Consider the following 17895-nt stretch of genomic DNA (forward strand, 5'->3'; position numbering starts at 1 on the left):
TCGTACTCTCAATACTCGTAACTTCCTTAGTTTTGAAAAGATCGCTAAAAAGTTAGTAATTCTATTAGCATTGTCCACTAGACAAAGGTGTCAAACATAAGCTTTAATTAGGATTCAAAATATTAAGATCAATAATATAGGATTGTCATAACCATTAGCGATATTATTAAAACCTCAGCTATTGGGCGACCACAACTCGGCCTTCTTAATTTTACACAACGTTCAAAATTTTGTCCAGCAAATACTCTCGTATCTTACATATCCCTGACTTCGTATACCAGATGTAGTCAAGATGATAGACCTTACTGTCAACCAAAAAGCCTGTTCATCCTGCTTCGTCCCAAACTATCAAACGATGGAAAAAGCGAATGCTTACAGTTAGTGGCAGTGATACGACATTTAGTGCGCATACCACTCGTCATGCCCTTACTTCTACTGCACTACGAGTAGCAGGCTAATTTATTATCTTGGACGTATGCTAGTGGACATTATACGAAATTGAGATTCTATGTAAAAATGTCATCCGGTACTTACAGGTGGGTATCACACAGTAGGTAAATGACATTTTGTCAATTGATTTGATGTTTATTTTAATAGGTTGATAATGAAAACCAAAACAGTGAATAGGCCAGCTGGCGTCAGACTAAACACTTAAAAAAATAATAATAATAATAATAATAATAGTAATGACCCTTTGATTATTAATGATTCTAGTTTTGTTAATGCGTTACGAGTATTTAATGTTTCGCCTTATTAACCTTAAAAAAAAAAAAAAAATATATGATTTAATCTTTCTAATTTAATGAATATTTTTTAGAAATAGTAGGTATATTTATTACATATTACATATATACCAAAAAATTTATTTATAATCAGGTTTGATTATAGTTTTATGTTTTATCTCCAACATTTCCTTCTTCTCTGAACATCTTACAAGTGTACTTAAATCTCGAAAGCCGAATATGGGACAATAAAATGATCAAACGAACTTACCAAGTGAAGTTCGATCTTGATTGTCCCATATTCGGCGAAGAGATTTAAGGTCCCTCCCATCCCCGTCTTTATTAATATCTTATAGATATTATGTACCCGAAATATCAATGTTGGAGACCAGGTAATTCTCTAAACTAAATGACAGCTATACCGGACGCCTGTAAGAAAGTGGGGAACATGCTATCTCTTTCTTTCTTATGGAGCTAAACTATGTGCGAATGGATTGACGCGTAGCGGAGCTACTTACAAGTGTACTTAAATCTCTTCGCCGAATATGGGACAATCAAGATCGAACTTCACTTGGTAAGTTCGTTTGATCATTTTATTATTAATTGAATTGGAATTACTGCTATTACGAAAAATGTAGGTAAAATGTACTACTACTAGTTAAAATGTGCTTCTACAATTTTGGTGGATAATTTAAATTCGCTGATTTACAGTAAAATAATACAATGTTTATGTACTTGCACATGGAAATTGAAAAATATAAAAACGAATTTGACATAACACGAAAATAGCTTACATTATAAAATTATTACAGGTTCAAGTTTTGTAACTCGAAAAATCCCAGATTCCAGAAATTTATCCAAGAGTTATCTAGTATTCAATATCATGATATGAGATTCGTTAATAGACATACTTCTTCAGCTGAAAAATACAATCCAACTAGTCTTAAGGCAGATTGTCGAATCACACTTATCTACTTGAAACACGAAAAAAAATAAAACACAAAAATCATTAACTATCAAAATAAGTATGACAATTTGGTTCAACGAAAATTTGAATGAAACTTAAATTTTTCAGGCTTCGACAAATACAAAGGAGGTCTCGACACTGTCCACGATCTCACCGGTCTATACTCTGTGTACACGAACTGGAGGAGCATAGAGATCATGTTCCACGTGTCAACTCTCCTGCCATACGAGAAGCACGACGCTCAGAAGTTGCAGAGGAAACGCCACATTGGCAACGACATCGTGTGTGTCGTGTTCCTGGAAGCTGACAACACTGCATTCTCACCTGCTTGTATAAAGAGCCACTTTTTACATACTTTTATATTAGGTACATATTTTTTTTCTAAATAACCCCTATACTCTTCATCATCGAGTAAACTAAAGTATGGCGGTCGGGTGGAGAAATCTTTTCCGATCGCTTGATATATTGTTCAGCTGGCTGATGTTACTCTAGGTACCTTTAAACATGTTTTTGTTGTTTATTAATAGACAAATCAATTCTATACTAATATTATAAAACTGAAGAGTTTGTTTGATTGAACGCCCTAATCTCAGAAACTGCTTGTCCAATTTGAAAAATCTTTTCAGTGTTAGATAGGTCATTTATCGAGGAAGGCAATAGGTTATATAATATCCCTGTATTCCTACGGGAACGGGAACCACGAGATTGAAACCGCGCAGCGTCAGCTATCTATTCATAACAAGGAACTACCCTTGATGCAAAGGACAAAAAACTGTAATATATATCAAAAAGTGTAACATTACAATTATAATAATCTCTCAAGCAAATTTAAAATTAGTGACGTAACAATGCTATGCAAAAAAAATTGTAAATATGCGAACAATGTTGTCAAGCCATGCAAAATGCAAGTGCCAGGGAGACGGGCAACTGAAAAGAATGCATTTTTAATAAAATTTGCTACAAATATGTTTTCGAAGACAGGACTTCTATTTTTGAAATTCGTTAAAAATAAAACCCCGATTCGCTTATTAAAATTCCCCTGTACTTCAGTAAATTACGGAGAAGCGACCGAAAAATGTGTAATAAAAAAAATTGTAATTCCAGTGCGGGTGTCTGCTAAAATTAAAAGGCGACCCACTAGATATGAAGTGTCCGTCGTGACCCGCGACGAGGTCGGCGCGTACAAACCGTACTTGTGGGAGCAGAGTGTGTTCGACAAAGGGCCAATGTTCAGGTGACGAGAGTTTCGAAAGCTTCCGATCTTGTTTGAGATGGCTGATGAGTGCCTACATGTCATATGCGAGGCTTAAAGGGGTCTCCTTAGTAATGTATATTTTTTATTCACAAGTTGGCACTTACTGCGATCTTACAAGCATGATATTAGCTAAACTAACTTTATTTTGTTATCGCCGCGTTGCAACGACTTGCTGTACGGACGGCTTCAGTGTGCTCGTGGCGTTCGAGCCGTCCACATCTCTTGTTGTGTAATTCTTTATGGGTTACTTGGGATAGGCGGGGAGAGTGACTTGAGTGGAAAAGGGGAGTGTTTGTTAACAGTCAAATGTACCTTTAACTCTACACACATCGTTCACAAGTACGTGACTCCACTCAAGGTCATTCTCTGCCATTCTAGGGTCTTATTTTGGTAACAGTTTGATTTGTTAATTAAGTTGTCCTGACAAGTGTTGTGAATCATAACCTTTGTTCGACATTAGTTTTCTTATATTTGTAATCACTTTTTAGTCCTATAATAATTTGTGGTCTAAAATCCCGTTGATAAGACGACCTTCACCGGCTTGTCGAATGGATGAAAAGGTTTTTATATCAAATTAAATATATTGCCTAAAATTTTCAGTCTGGAATATGATTAATAACAATATTTTTTTAACCTTTCACTGGTTGTGAAAAGCAAGTGACTATAAATCGAGCAAGCGAAAGTATGAAGCCTATAGAATGTACATACGTTAGGTTGACTATTTATTTCCAGTCACAGCTCTTAGGTAGATACGCAGGTAATGAGTAACTATAAATTGGTGAGCGATACTAGTAACTAGCACTGATCTGGTTTAGTTAAAATTTTAATACGAAAACGCTGGTATAGGGCTGTCTGCGAAAAATCAGTCTTGGATTCCGGACATCATCATAATCATAAGTTGGACTGAAATTTTTAAGGCATCCCGTTGATAATGTATTTATTGTCATATTTAACTTATTTACATCGTACGGATCGCACGAATCAACCATAAACTTAAAAATCCATTTGATGCGATGCGTCCGATACGTACGATGCGGAAATGTGGACGCCTACCATTATACAACAAAATAAATTTTAGGGAATGGCTTCTCACGAAAATAGTGAATGGTGAAAGAGCATCGTACTCAGCGCCCAAGTTCGCACGGATGCAGGAACGCACGCGCAGTCAGATGCTAGAGGACATAGTGGCTAATCTGCAGAACCATGCGGAGACCGGGCAAATACCAAAACCTTACAGAAGAGGTGAGTTAATATAATTATAATATAATACCTATATAAACTTCTTCAAGATATTTTGCAGACTACTTCGAGGCTAGTCCTGTATTAGCCTATCGATACTAATCGATACTAATATTATAAAGCTGAAGAGTTTGTTTGTTTGAACGCGTTAATCTTATGAACTTAATCTCAGGAAGGTCCAATTTGAAAAATTCTTTCAGTGTTAGATAGCCCATTTATCGAGGAAGGCTATTCTATCCTCATATTCCTATGGGAGTGGAAACCATGCAGGTGAAACCGCGCGACATCTACTAGTAAACTATATAAGCAATTAGCAAGCAAGCGCAGCTGTACTTAAATTAAGTATCTCACATTACTAATTGATAATGTCCGACCAAACCAGTTTTTACGGCCGAAATCGAAACCGAATTTCAGCTTCAGCCACAGTTTCGGTTTTAGTTTCGGCAAGTTTATTTCGCCGAACTTTTATGGAACCGAAACTGTAACCGTCGGTGGGACACTATATTGACAATCTCGATACACAATACAGATGAACATCGAAAGCAGACGAAGCACTGAAATTGAATAATGAGATTGAAAAATAAGAAACACAAATACGCATCGTTTTTGCATTGCGCTACAGCGCCAGTAGCTTCCCTTCTCAACTCACATCCTTCTCTGTTCCTATCGCATAGCCATGGAGCTCAAGTAACCGACGGCTCTGCTGGCAGCTGGGAAACTGAAACCGTCGGTGGGACACTATATTGACAATCTCGATACACAATACAGATGAACATCGAAAGCAGACGAAGCACTGAAATTGAATAATGAGATTGAAAAATAAGAAACACAAATACGCATCGTTTTTGCATTGCGCTACAGCGCCAGTAGCTTCCCTTCTCAACTCACATCCTTCTCTGTTCCTATCGCATAGCCATGGAGCTCAAGTAACCGACGGCTCTGCTGGCAGCTGGTAATCCGTTAGCGTATTGTCGGAATAGTATCGCTTCCCGGACTATTATTGTCCCATAGTTTGAATATAACTCGATAGCACAGCGAGACAATCAGGGAGATTTGCTTCTTTTTTTAGCAGTTATATTCCATAAAAGTCCGTGTTCCGGGAAGGTATTAAGCAGATTTCCCGCGAGTAGCATCAAACTTATGCGATCTAACTTTTTTCTTTATAAAAATATTCGATTTTTTTTTTATTTTTCCAGGTTCATGGCGTCCAATAGGCCACATGCGACCGTCGTCGCCGCTGCTGGATTCAGTGAGAGACCAGTTCGAAGATTACGACCAGTTGGCGAAGGATTTCACTCGAGTGTTCCTCAACAGTGAACTCAATTTCGCACAAAATGCTCAACTTTTCGACGTAGTTTTCCTGGTTGGGCAGTCGAAGCAGAAAACGAAGTTTATTGGCGTTCGAGCTATACTGGGTGTAAGGAGCAGGTAAATGTTTTATGCGTACTTATAAATAGAAGCCTTATCAGGTTTTTAGTAATAGTAGATGGTATAATAATAATGCAGACGGCTCATCTAATTTTAAGTGCAAAACTAACGCCTATAATCCTGGCACTAAACGATGGGCAATCGTGTAGAGGGTATCTGAAGGCTTATGACGCTTGCAATCACGTCGTTATAAGTCATAGGACCATGTCCCACTACTAAGTGTTTAAAATAAAAGAATTACCTAATTAGACCTGTTGCGATAGATAGACAATATCCATCATCTGCTTTTTTTGTAATTACTCTTTTTCTTGTAATACGTTAAAGAATGATTATGAAGAATGCGCTAAATAGCAAATTAACGCAGCGGCGATAAGTTTAGTAGCAGCAGCGATAGCTAGCATGTTCATCTTCATCGCAAAGCCGTCTTAAGTTGGGTCAATGATGGTCCATAGTGTAAGTTCCAACATTACAGAGCAAAATTTTGTAAGGGATGACGTCCTACAATGACCCTGTACTCAATCTAAAATCCATCAACCGTAAATCATTTTGACAACTTATTTGAAGTAACATATTCTATTAAACCTTATTTTTAATTAATTTGTATCACACTTCTTAAAAAATATCCAATTTTTCAGAGTTTTCCAAGAAATGCTATACGGCATACAGACCGGGTTCGGTTCCCCACAAGTGCCGGTAGCCGAGCTACTGGCTCGACCGGCGCCCACTCTCCTGTCTCCCACTCCTGCACGGCAGAAGAGCAGCAACTTCTTACAAGTCCCTGACATTGAGTCTCCAAGGTATGCTAAATACATTCTGTAAAGTTACAGCGCTGTGACATCATTCGTTTCCATGGCAACTTCGTTGTAAAATAGCAATATCGTACGCCTTATAGTATACCAATAGACGACGTTTGAAATAGGAACGTGAGACAGTAGGTATACCTATACCAAAATAGTTAATTAGAAGCCTAATGCTCAAGTAAGAAACCTATATTTTATTATTTATAGCATACCCCCCACGATTTCAACCGCGTGGTTCCCGTTTACGAGGGAATACCTACCGTGATAAAATTTAGCTTCATATTGGTATTAGAATATTCAAAATCGATCCAGTAGATCCAGAGATTGCCCACTACAACATCAACAACTCACAAACTTTATCTCTATTAATTGATTATGAAACACGGCTAAAACTCACGTGATATTACGTCGGAGTATGCCCGACTAGTTTCGAACCCATACGGGGCCCTTAGTCATGAGCTGGTTCTTGCATCGCGGCACGATCCAAACAGTTTCGGCACGATCAGTTTGGATCGTGCCGCGATGCAAGGCAATGGCATACTCCGACGTAATATCACGTGAGTTTTAGCCGTGTTTCATAATCAATTAATATGAATAACACTCACGATAGTTTAAATTCTAAAACTTTATCTCTTTATACTATTAGTCTATAGCTGTAGCGGTCCCGACAGACGGTTTCCTAAGTACCGCAACCAAATCGACATTTTGTTGTTAGACATTTGACTACTAGGGTACTTGACCACTTATTGTAACTGTGATGTTTGTGGTAGGTACCTACGTGATATTTTCTCCTATGTGATAAGTCTTTAGTGATATTATTTTATTTTGATTTTTTCAGACCAAAAAGCGTGCCAAGTTCACCGATGGTAAAACGAGCATTTTCCCGACTCGGCACCATCACAGCCGGCTGGGGTCGTTCTATACGGAAGCAACATTCTCAACTCAATGCGGACGATAAGAAGAAATGGGCTAGCTCCCAGGATTGCTCCAGTAAGTAGTGAATACCTATCTTTTTCCGACCTTTTTTAAGTGGCATAAGGGAAAGGATATGATGATGATTGCTACTTTTTAACCGACTTCAAAAAATGAGGAGATTCTCAATTCGACGCGTATGTTTTTTTATGTTTATTACCGCATAACTTTGTCATTTGTTAACCAATTTTTTATTATTTTTTAGTTTAAAAGGGTATATTGGTCCCATTTAATTTTAATGGAAAGTCGGTTAAGTGATTGTTTAGTTTAGTGACACTAAAAACAGAAAAAAACAAAAAAAACATCTTTTAAAAAAAATTTATCCAACTTCAAAATTACAAAAATAAACTAAAAAGCGAAAAATAACATCGTATCTGCCTACCTATCTGTACCTTCTGATCACTTTGAAGGCGGTGCCAACACAGTGATGTATTAACTAAAGCCATAAGATGTATTAATTAAACCATAAACTTTTAGGATTTAAAGACCGTGGTTCTTTCAGAAACGGATTTAATTGATACGTCACTGGCCTAAAATTTCGCTAAGCATCCAAATTTTAGCTTTGAACCACCCACCCTGTATAGGGCTGTAGTATCTTTCAATATATGTCTTCAGAAATGTGTAAGACACAAACTCCTAATGATTTACAGATAAGGAGAGCAAAGACAAGGACAAAGATAAAAACGCAGCACTAGCGGTGCCAAGGCTGTCGGTATGCGCCGATGCGCAAAAAGTGGATCGTGCCAAGCTCGCGCAAACCGAGGTGTGAACATTACATATGAGTTGTTAAACAAACGAACATGTAGCTAGGTGACAACCTATACGCATTTTCAATAATCTACAAGTTTGTCAAATTGCTGAAGTAGTCCAGTTGGTATATGGTAAAATCAAATGAACCCAGAAAACTGAATTTTGGATATGACGTGGGGGAGCTTAGAAAAGCTTAACTTCAAATTGTCGATGAAGATTTCCTATGTGCATTTTGAAATCTTTTGACGGCCTCCGTGGTATGTACGGTGGATTTACAAGTCGGAGGTCCTGAATTCGATCCCCATCTGGGCCGATTGAGATTTTCTTAATTGGTTCAGGTCTGGCTGGTGGGAGGCTTCGGCCGTGGCTATTTACCACCCTACCGGCAAAGACGTACCGCCAAGCGATTTAGCGTTCCGGTACGATGTCGTGTAGAAACCGAAAAGAGTGTGGATTTCCATCCTCCTCCTATCAAGTTAGCCCGCTTACATCATAGATTGCATCATCATTTACCATCAGGTGAAGTTGTAGTCAAGGGCTAATTTGTTAAGAATAAAAAAAGGGCGGAATTCACGTATCTTATGAGGTCCTAGAAACTTTTTCCTTGGCAATACGAAAGCCTTATCGAAACTGATGTAATGAGTCTTACCCGAAACTTGAACATGCTCGGCTATTGGTGAACCGTCCGTGTGTACATTCTTCATACTACGTATATGTTCTCTCACTCTTGTAGTAATGTTTTAAAATTTTGTTTTTTTTTTCAGTTCTCCATAATAGAATTTGACCCTGAAACCTTCCGGATACTCCTGGACTACTTGCACACGGGCAGTTGTCCGCTCACCTGCGCTTCCATCCCGGGACTGATCTGTGCTGCCGAGCATTACGACTTGCCTGAGCTCCTGCAGGCATGCTTCCATCACGCCAAACAATTCCTTAGGATAGAAGTGGTGAGGAACTAATAGTTGATTGTTTGCCAATTCACATTATTACTCTTAAATTCATTTGAAATAGTTACTAATACTGTTATGTCATCATCATCATCAAATCAGCCGATGGACGTCCACTGCAGGACATAGGACTTTTGTAGGGACTTACAAACATCACGACCCTGAGCCGCCTGCATCCAGCAAAACCCCGCGACTCGCTTGATGTCGTCAGTCCATCTGGTTGTTATTTATTTAAAAATTAATTGTAATTTTATGAAAAAATGAGAGAAAAAATTATAAGAATGCTTTACCTTGTTTACTGTCTAACCCGAAAAACGTTGATCTGCTGTTTTTTTATAAAAAAACCAAGTACTAAAAATGGGGTGAGGGTAGAGATGAAAATACTTATACCACAGAAAACATATGCTTATACCTACGAGCTTATTCTCATATCTACCTACATAACAATTAATAAAATCGGCCGTACCGTGCGGAAAAGTGCGACCACAACCACCTTGTTATAGAATTTTAATATATATTTGAAGATTTATAATAACACACTTTCAGGTATGCACGATGCTGATATCATTGGAGAACTACTACTGGCGATATACGTCAGCCTCTGAACTAGTGAATATGATTCTGGCCTTCATAGAACAGCGAGCGTACGCTCTGTTCCAAACATCGGAATTTCTCAATCTTTCTGAATCCATGGTGCAGATGATTATGTGCAGAAACCTCGAAGTTCCCGAGGTCAGAAAATTTGAAGCTATGCTCAGTTGGGCGCGGAATAAAATAAAAACTAAATCTGCCAATAAGACTGACGCCAAAAATGAGTTTAAATGCATTATGGAGAGGCTGGCGAGGGACTTGAAGCTTTACAGGATCTCGCCACAGGAGTTAATTAAAGTGGTGCTCCCATCGAAGGCAATAAAGAACGAACGCATCCTCGAAACACTCATGTACCAGGCCAACTCTGGGATGTACAGGATACAGGACAGCTATATAGAAGCTTGCCAACAACGCCTCCAGAAACAGGACTCGAGGTTCTCTGAATTTGAAAGCTTTGATTACGGCATATAAACTTGGGGCTGTGAGGATATCAGTGTATTAGATAGATTACGAAGAGCGATAGGATTGGGTTCTTCTCATTGTGGTATGTTGACGCCTTCAAAAAGTATTATTGTTATAGAAGTACTTTAGTAGAGGTGCGAGAAATATTTGTACACTTCTCGGATACCTATTCCTTGTTGTTGTTCATTGATACCTATATATTTTTTACATCTAGCTAGACGTGTTCAGTAGAATCATCTCTATTTTTGGTACCAAGTTTGAGATTAAACGTTTTGAATCTGACGTATGAAAAACAAAGTGATTTTCGATGTAATGAGATTTATATTGACGTACCGGTACAAATGAGATTTACTTCTGTGATTCATGTGTAGAAGACATAGACAAATTGGGTAAGGACCTGGGGGATATTTATTTAGTTATACGTGTATTTTTTAATTACAATAAACCTTATGAAATTGAAAATATCCGCCCTAACAGTTAACTAAAAGCGGAATCATTTTGCTCACTGTACAAATTAGACCTTGGAGGCATCTTTCTATCTTTAAGTACCACGTTTAAGGTATAGCCCCGAAAGAACTCGCCATTTGCTTGTAAAAAACGTCACGCATGAAAAATTGACTGATTTCTAATAAAAAAAAATTAGATAATATATATGATAAACACATATAATCGAATTCTAAATGTTAGATATAAATTTGTTACAAAATGTTGTAACATGCATGTATTCAATAATCGAGAATGATTGGCAAATTACTTTAGTTTACGTAGAATAAATATTGTGTGTAGTGAATCTCGAATATGAGATTTCATTTCGTTTTCATGAGCTCTTTACTCGTAATACCAATTTTTTTTATACTTCTCAAAATACTCTATTTTCCTGTTATTCACGCATCAAATTGTATATCGTACTCGTGTTATCTTTATAGAAAATATTTTATTCTACAAAAGAAGCTTTAAACTTCCATTGAACCTGTGCCTATGTGTAGTTTTTACCCTGTAACGTATGTCTATCGAATACCTACCAAGCAAGCTTTTATTTGATTTCCTTGTATATGTCTTTACTAGCTGACGCCGCCCGGAACACGGGGATTATATATAGCTTATATCTAGCCTTCCTCGATAGATGGGCTATCTAACACTGAAAGAATTTTCAAATCGGACCTGAGATCTGCGTGTTCAAGCAAACAAACAAACTCTTCAGCTTTATAATATTTATTATATCTTTATAAATGGTTCGTTTTAAAATTATAATCATAAAATTATGTTAAGTACGAGTAATATTCACATATAAATTGTGTAATCTATTTTTTTACAAGAAGTAAGGTAACACCAAAATTAGAACAATACTTTTCCTTTTATATTTCGTTGCCAAGTGTTTTTGATAATTGATTTAGTATAGATAAATAACTACAAGTGTTTTTATATTGGGCGTTCTTTTTTGTTTTTCGAGAATAGGGATGATGACAGTTTTTTAAATTGTATATAAATTAAGAATATGCTAAAAGTAAAGCAATTTTGTAAAAGTAACGAGGTATCTGCGATCATTACTTTCTGAGCTACAGGGATTTAAAGGGACATATTTGCGGCGCTGCCGCGGATCCCGTGCGGATGTGCGTTCAAACAAAATTACTAATATCTTTGTTATTTGTGCGTTTATGTTTATAGTTCAATTATTAAATATTGTCACATTTAATGTAAGGAAGCTAAAACTGAATGAATTTTCATCTAATTACGATAAAAGATTTTTAATAGATTTTGAAATGTTATAATCTCATTTATTTTGCAAATATCCAGACAATCTTTGCTTTTTATGTATAAATTAGTTAACATTGACCTTATTTACCCGAATGTATCATAAAAATCAATATATTCAAACCTAGTCATCATCCCCATTGTTTCTGTATCGTTATTGGAATGTTTTTCAACAACAATAGGGTAGTTGACTCACGTGAAAATTAATGTCTCTCTCAGAATGAGAGGAGTTAGGCCTATAGCTATATACACCACGCTGGCCCAATGCGGATTGGCAGACTTCACACACGCAGAGCATTGAGAAAATTCTCATTTTAAAATTTGTATTCAAGTCTCAAAAAATACGATATGATTTTTTATGATCTAATAAAAAGATCATAAGTATAATTAACAATTTATGACCTATTTTAGATAAGTGTCAACTAGCCTATTTTGTTCTGTTTATGAAAAATATTTATTTTTTCAATTTCTGACTCCATAAATAACGAAATTATCTACAAGCCTTGCTCTTGGCCTTAGGTCAATGAACGGCGGTATCCGTGGCGCGTTTTAAAAAGCGCGTGTGCAGTAACCCTAATAATTCTTTCAAAGTTATCTTTATAAAACGTCTTTATTAAACAATAACTTATATTTTGAGTAACAAAAATACGTGTTTAATTAATTTAAGTATAAAAAATTGCTAAAACATGTTATTTTTCTGTATATTAATATTCCTTTGCCTCCTTTTATATCGTCTATTTTAACAGGTTTTTTTTATATTTATTATTTTATAATTTTTTATTCCCAGGAATAGCCTAAACCGTCTGACGGTTCCGTTTCAATACTATATTATATTATGTTTATAGATGAGGGATTTTTGAGAGAAATGTTACGTTGCTAATTTTAATGCTGAAACTTATTCTTGTGTTTTTTGGTAAGTCTATAAATAAGAATGTGTATGAATTTAATTATCTACTTTCCCACATTCATTATATTATATGAAATCATCCAGGGAAATCATTAAGGTTAGGAAAAGGTTCAAGTATAATAGGCATATTAATTAGGTACCGATTTCTTTCTAATAATAACTAAATTTTCAAAAAGGTCCAAATGGTAGTATTATTTTGGTAACGGAGTCTAATAAATCTTGCAATAAAAAAACATATAATATTTATATTTTAATACCTTAGCCCTTATAAATTTGAGTGTTAAAATTTATTAAAAAAAACAATAATAATTATAATATTCTTCTAAGAAATAATGTTAACTCCTATGAATGTTTGAATGTCTAAATGTAATAAAAACTAAAAACGAAACTATATAAAAACAAAATTTATAAATAATAGCAGTAGCGCTATTCTGTAACTGTTTTATCTACTAAGAGGTGTTTTAAGTTTGATCACTACGTTTGTCTGTCTGTGGCACTTTAAAGGATGAACCATTTTAGATGCGTTTTTTTTATTTGAAAGCTGGTTTTTCAGCGATGATTGTCAAAAATGTATCATCTAAATCTGTTTACAAGATATAGATGACATTGAGCACCATTTAATATTTTCAAATTGTATGTGATTTTTTCAAGTGGTGTATCAAAGAAGACGTCGTGTTTCAGTGTCAAAAGGTAAAACGGCGACATAGTCTCATGATATAAATACAGTTTTAGTACAAAAAAAAAATTGCGATAAAAAATTGTTAAATAAACAAAAAAGTCTGTTCTTTCAATATCTTCACATATCGCTCAAAGAAAAATAACGAAACATGACCAAACTTAAACTTTTTCGGCCTTTCATAGAAACGTAATTATTGCTTCATCATTTTAATTATGAAAATCCACTACTTAACCTGAATAATGATTTTAAGTAAGGCCTATATATTTTTTATTATAAAATATTTTTTCTACCTACTCGTATAAATGTGAAATTAGAAACGTAGCATTTAAATTTTGCAGTTAGTGTAAGACGACTAATAAATATTTTTTGTTATAAGTACCTACACCGACTGCAATACCTAGCAAAACCAATCTTCATATTAATCTACGAGTAATATATAAATTATATTATATTACTAGTATATATTTGTACCTACTACCTATAAATTATTTACATTTAAATTAACATCAGTATTAATAAAATTGAACGCTTGAATATTTTTTTTTTCGCCACGTGAAATGCAATACCTACCCATTAAAAATTATTTACTTTTCATTTTTATATGTAAAGAAAATCTATGATATAAATATGGATGATGTTAAATGCCGATGTTAAAATATATGATCTGCTAAAAATTGATGTTAAAAAACGACAATGTAGCCTAAATATAAAAATTATCCGACGTTTCCGGATACTAATCGACAAAGTTAACTTTTCTGTAATATTTTATACTACCGAATGTATGTATTTTAAATCCTTGTAAGGACACTGAGTTTTGTTTAAGTCTTACTCCGAGCAATGAACAAATTTTGTCGGTGATTCCCTCCCGGCCCTTCGGGAAAACCTTTGGCCCTTCGGGAGGGCTATTGCCCATGAAAAGTGTTCCTAGCTCCAAAAACCATTATATGTATTAAATTATAGCAATTCTTCTAATGGCACTGAGTTTTGATGTAATGTTGCTCTAAACGAGGACAAATTGAAAACTTCGATTGGGTATGCCCTTGAAAATGGCTAACTTCGACGGCTTATTGCCCGGCTCGGGGGACTATATATTATGTATTTTAAAACAAGAGCAACATAAGTTTTGTAATAATTTTGCTCAAAGCTTCTTCTCTTATGTAATATCACGAAATATACGAAACAGAAAAGTTTTAATCTGTTAGTTTTCGTGACTTTGTTGAAAAACTAAAGAAAACGCAGCGGCGATTTTCGAAAATCTTTTAATTTTGGAATATGTGTCATCAATCAATCAATGTCAGCTGTTGCGCTGTTGAGCTGAGGATTAAATACTCGTATACCAACATAAGTTTTACTTTTCTTTCGGTGTAGTAAGATGTGAAATGAAAATTATTGAATTCCATCTAAATGCGGTCGACTACTGGATACCAATACCATAATACGTTTAAAATTGTAACAATTTGTTTACCAGAATAAAAAACATAACTAAAAAACTAAAAAAGGGGTTCAATAAATGTAAAAAAATGGATTAATAAAGTGAACTGATATAATATCTACACTATTTATACTAACTCGTTGGTATTGCTTTAGCTACAAAACTTTTTTTATTTAGAAATCGCTATAAGGTATGTACATTTCGTAGTGGGACTACGAAAAGTCTACCTCAATTTATCTACCAGAAGTGATATTTTCCAAAATGGCCGCTGCATACCATTGTATTATTCTAATACAATTTATGAGTACCTTTGAACTAGAAAACTAATTTTGGTGTGAAGCAGTCTTTTAAGTAGTAAGATACTTATACATGCAAGTTTACGCTTTGTCTGTGGAAGGTTAGATATTCAATACTTTTAATAAACGTATATTTAATTGCAGCTAATTTGTATTACAATAAATGTTACATAGTGCATATAACAGAATGCCATTATATGTAATACTCATGTGTGTATGTATAAACAAATAGTTTTTAATTTGTAGTAACACCAATTGTAATGGATGTGTCAAGTTCTATAACGCTTAAATAACTTTTCTATTCCAAAATTTTAACCTTCCTGTGATCGTGGATGTTGCTATAAAGTATGTTAATATAATATGGGAATCTTCAAAGAATACCAAAAAAAAAATTATATCTATATCTGTTATTTTGCGTGATGCAAGATTCATGAAAATTTTATGTGGTGAATAAATTTTTTTGTGTATTTTTTCCGATGTTTTATTTAAATATATTCACATTATTATATTTATTTTTTCAAAACGATATATTATGTGAATACATAGAGACGAGATTTCAAAAAACAAGATCTACTTGTGATCAATATGGAGTAACCCTGTCCAACACGTTATAATAAGTTAGAGAGATATTCACTACATATTCTCAACCTGAAATTGAGGAGTTTGTTACACCCTCATGCCTCGGAGAGCACGCGGAGCCGTCGATCCTGGCCATTATCATTAACAACAGCTGTAAGTAATAATAATAATAATAATAATAATAGCCTTTATTCCAATAACCAAATTACAAAAATACAAATTACAAATACATAATAATACAAATTACAATACAAATGATACAAATATATCAAAATGCAATAAACAAATGTCAATATAAAATCAAATTATTATTAACGTCAATTTAGTAATACTCGTATTTTATTCTATTTTGTTTGTCTATAATATGATGTCAATTTAATAATTTACGATTATAAGTATGTCAGTGTTTTTATGTTGTTGCTGACAGTGGTCATTATAAAATAACAATACCTATTCCCTCTTCTCAAACCTGGCTCTAATGTCGGCCGTAATAATTAAACCTTAAATACCTCAAAGATGATATTTTCCCACGCAACAATATTTTTTATAAATTATCGTTGTGCACATAAATTACTATTGTTTGCTAAGAGAAAATAGACAGAAATAAAATATTAGATAGTTTCAATACATTACCAATACAGGTCAACCGTCGATAACGCCTTACGCCAATTCAATTTTAAAAATACGAACCACAAACGGCTAAACGAACACAGTTGGTCATGTTCAAATAACCATAGACAACAAAACGTTGATAGACGCCTGACATTTGACAAGGACAGAAACAGTAATGGCGGCTCGACTGACAGCAGCTGCGCACGTGAAACGGAACGCATTTAAAAAGTTCGTGAAGCCACCGCGAGTAGCGCTTGTGCGCCAGTCTTCTTGCAGCGGGCGCGCGGCCGGCTGCTTGTTGCAGTGCGCGGAGCGAACTAGGACACACGAGTTCGCGGTCATAGGCTCGAACGAACATCGAAATCGACGGTCAGTGCGGTGACCATGATGATGGACAACGGGGTGATAACAAATAACTATGAGTACACGGATGGGTACATGGAGCAGGAGGAGGAGTGGGAACGCGAGGGTCTCCTAGACCCGGCTTGGGAGAAGCAGCAGAAAAAGGTCAGTCTGAACAAATTGACACCGGCAACTGGAATGCGATTGTTTAATATTTCGCGCAATGCAATAAAAATATCGGCCTTATCCTTATCACATTCATGAGTCATGTTTGTGGTGGTCCTGTTTGATGTGTTTATATTTTTTTATAAAGAAAAAAATTGCGAGGTACCCTCGCTAAATAAATATTAAGATTTTATTGATGTAGCACCAGAGTTGAATTAGTAAATAATCCTACAAAGATTATTATTAATCTATTTTTAGTTTGCACCTGACTTCATACTATCGGTAAAATAGATAATCTAAAGCTGAACGCTCGCAATATCACTCGAAAATATTATTCTTCTTTGATACAAGAAAAAAATAATATTTATCTGAAATAAATTAGTATTGACGATTTATTGGAATTAAATTTGATCAAGTTAAAGAGCAGCACACCTGTTACCTAATAAAATTTGCGCATAGCTCTAAAAATTTAAAGAAATCCCTAGTTTCCCGCCGCGAGTTGAAAGTAGATCGCGGCCGTGGACACTATTAAAAGATTCTTGAATCTGTTGGTGCGAGTGAGACGGGCGCACGCCGCTTCCCACGAGCGGGAACAGGCCGGAGCGAGAGGAATCGAATTTCCGTTAGTCATGTCCTAAAATGGGTCCGACGCAGGCGCCGCTGAAAGCGCGGGCGTCCGACTTTACGTCATAAAACCCATGTTTCAGGGAAACTGTGGCCTGATGTGTCTACGTGAAAATGCATCATCTGGATGCTATTTACGTGGAGATCTGTAAGGTCTGTGACGAGCGCTCTGACGCACCCCGTGAGCTCAGCTCGAAGAATGTCATTAACGTGTTGCGAAAACGTACACTGTTAGTAGGGCTCGGATATTTTTGACAACAGTCCAGCAGGAGTAGGTAGGTACATCCCTACGCGTGAATGGAATACTTTGCACGTTTTCACATTTACATTTTCTTTCAGTGTATTGTTAATTATAATACAATCTGATTAGACCC

The 17895-nt window shown here is 35.5% G+C and overlaps 2 protein-coding genes across 4 annotated transcripts in view; both read left to right on the forward strand.

Annotated features, from left to right (window-relative positions):
* Positions 1-15669, forward strand: part of LOC112052211 (uncharacterized) — a 113247-nt gene extending 97578 nt beyond the window's left edge. Inside the window, exons 8-16 of the mRNA XM_052886201.1 lie at positions 1798-2055; positions 2794-2923; positions 4023-4186; positions 5380-5611; positions 6247-6408; positions 7250-7401; positions 8034-8146; positions 8898-9080; positions 9627-15669. Of these exons, the coding sequence (XP_052742161.1) occupies positions 1798-2055; positions 2794-2923; positions 4023-4186; positions 5380-5611; positions 6247-6408; positions 7250-7401; positions 8034-8146; positions 8898-9080; positions 9627-10142 (1910 nt within the window). The 3' untranslated portion in view covers positions 10143-15669. The remainder of the gene's footprint in view (positions 1-1797; positions 2056-2793; positions 2924-4022; positions 4187-5379; positions 5612-6246; positions 6409-7249; positions 7402-8033; positions 8147-8897; positions 9081-9626) is intronic.
* A 976-nt stretch (positions 15670-16645) lies between these two features.
* Positions 16646-17895, forward strand: part of LOC112052225 (alpha-actinin, sarcomeric) — a 54402-nt gene continuing 53152 nt past the window's right edge. For all 3 annotated transcript variants that reach the window (XM_024091224.2, XM_024091225.2, XM_052886203.1), the window contains exon 1: positions 16646-16897. In XM_024091224.2, the coding sequence (XP_023946992.1) occupies positions 16775-16897 (123 nt within the window). In that variant the 5' untranslated portion in view covers positions 16646-16774. The remainder of the gene's footprint in view (positions 16898-17895) is intronic.

The sequence above is a fragment of the Bicyclus anynana genome, chromosome 16 (assembly GCF_947172395.1).
Source record: "Bicyclus anynana chromosome 16, ilBicAnyn1.1, whole genome shotgun sequence".
Classification (NCBI taxonomy): Eukaryota; Metazoa; Arthropoda; class Insecta; order Lepidoptera; family Nymphalidae; genus Bicyclus; species Bicyclus anynana.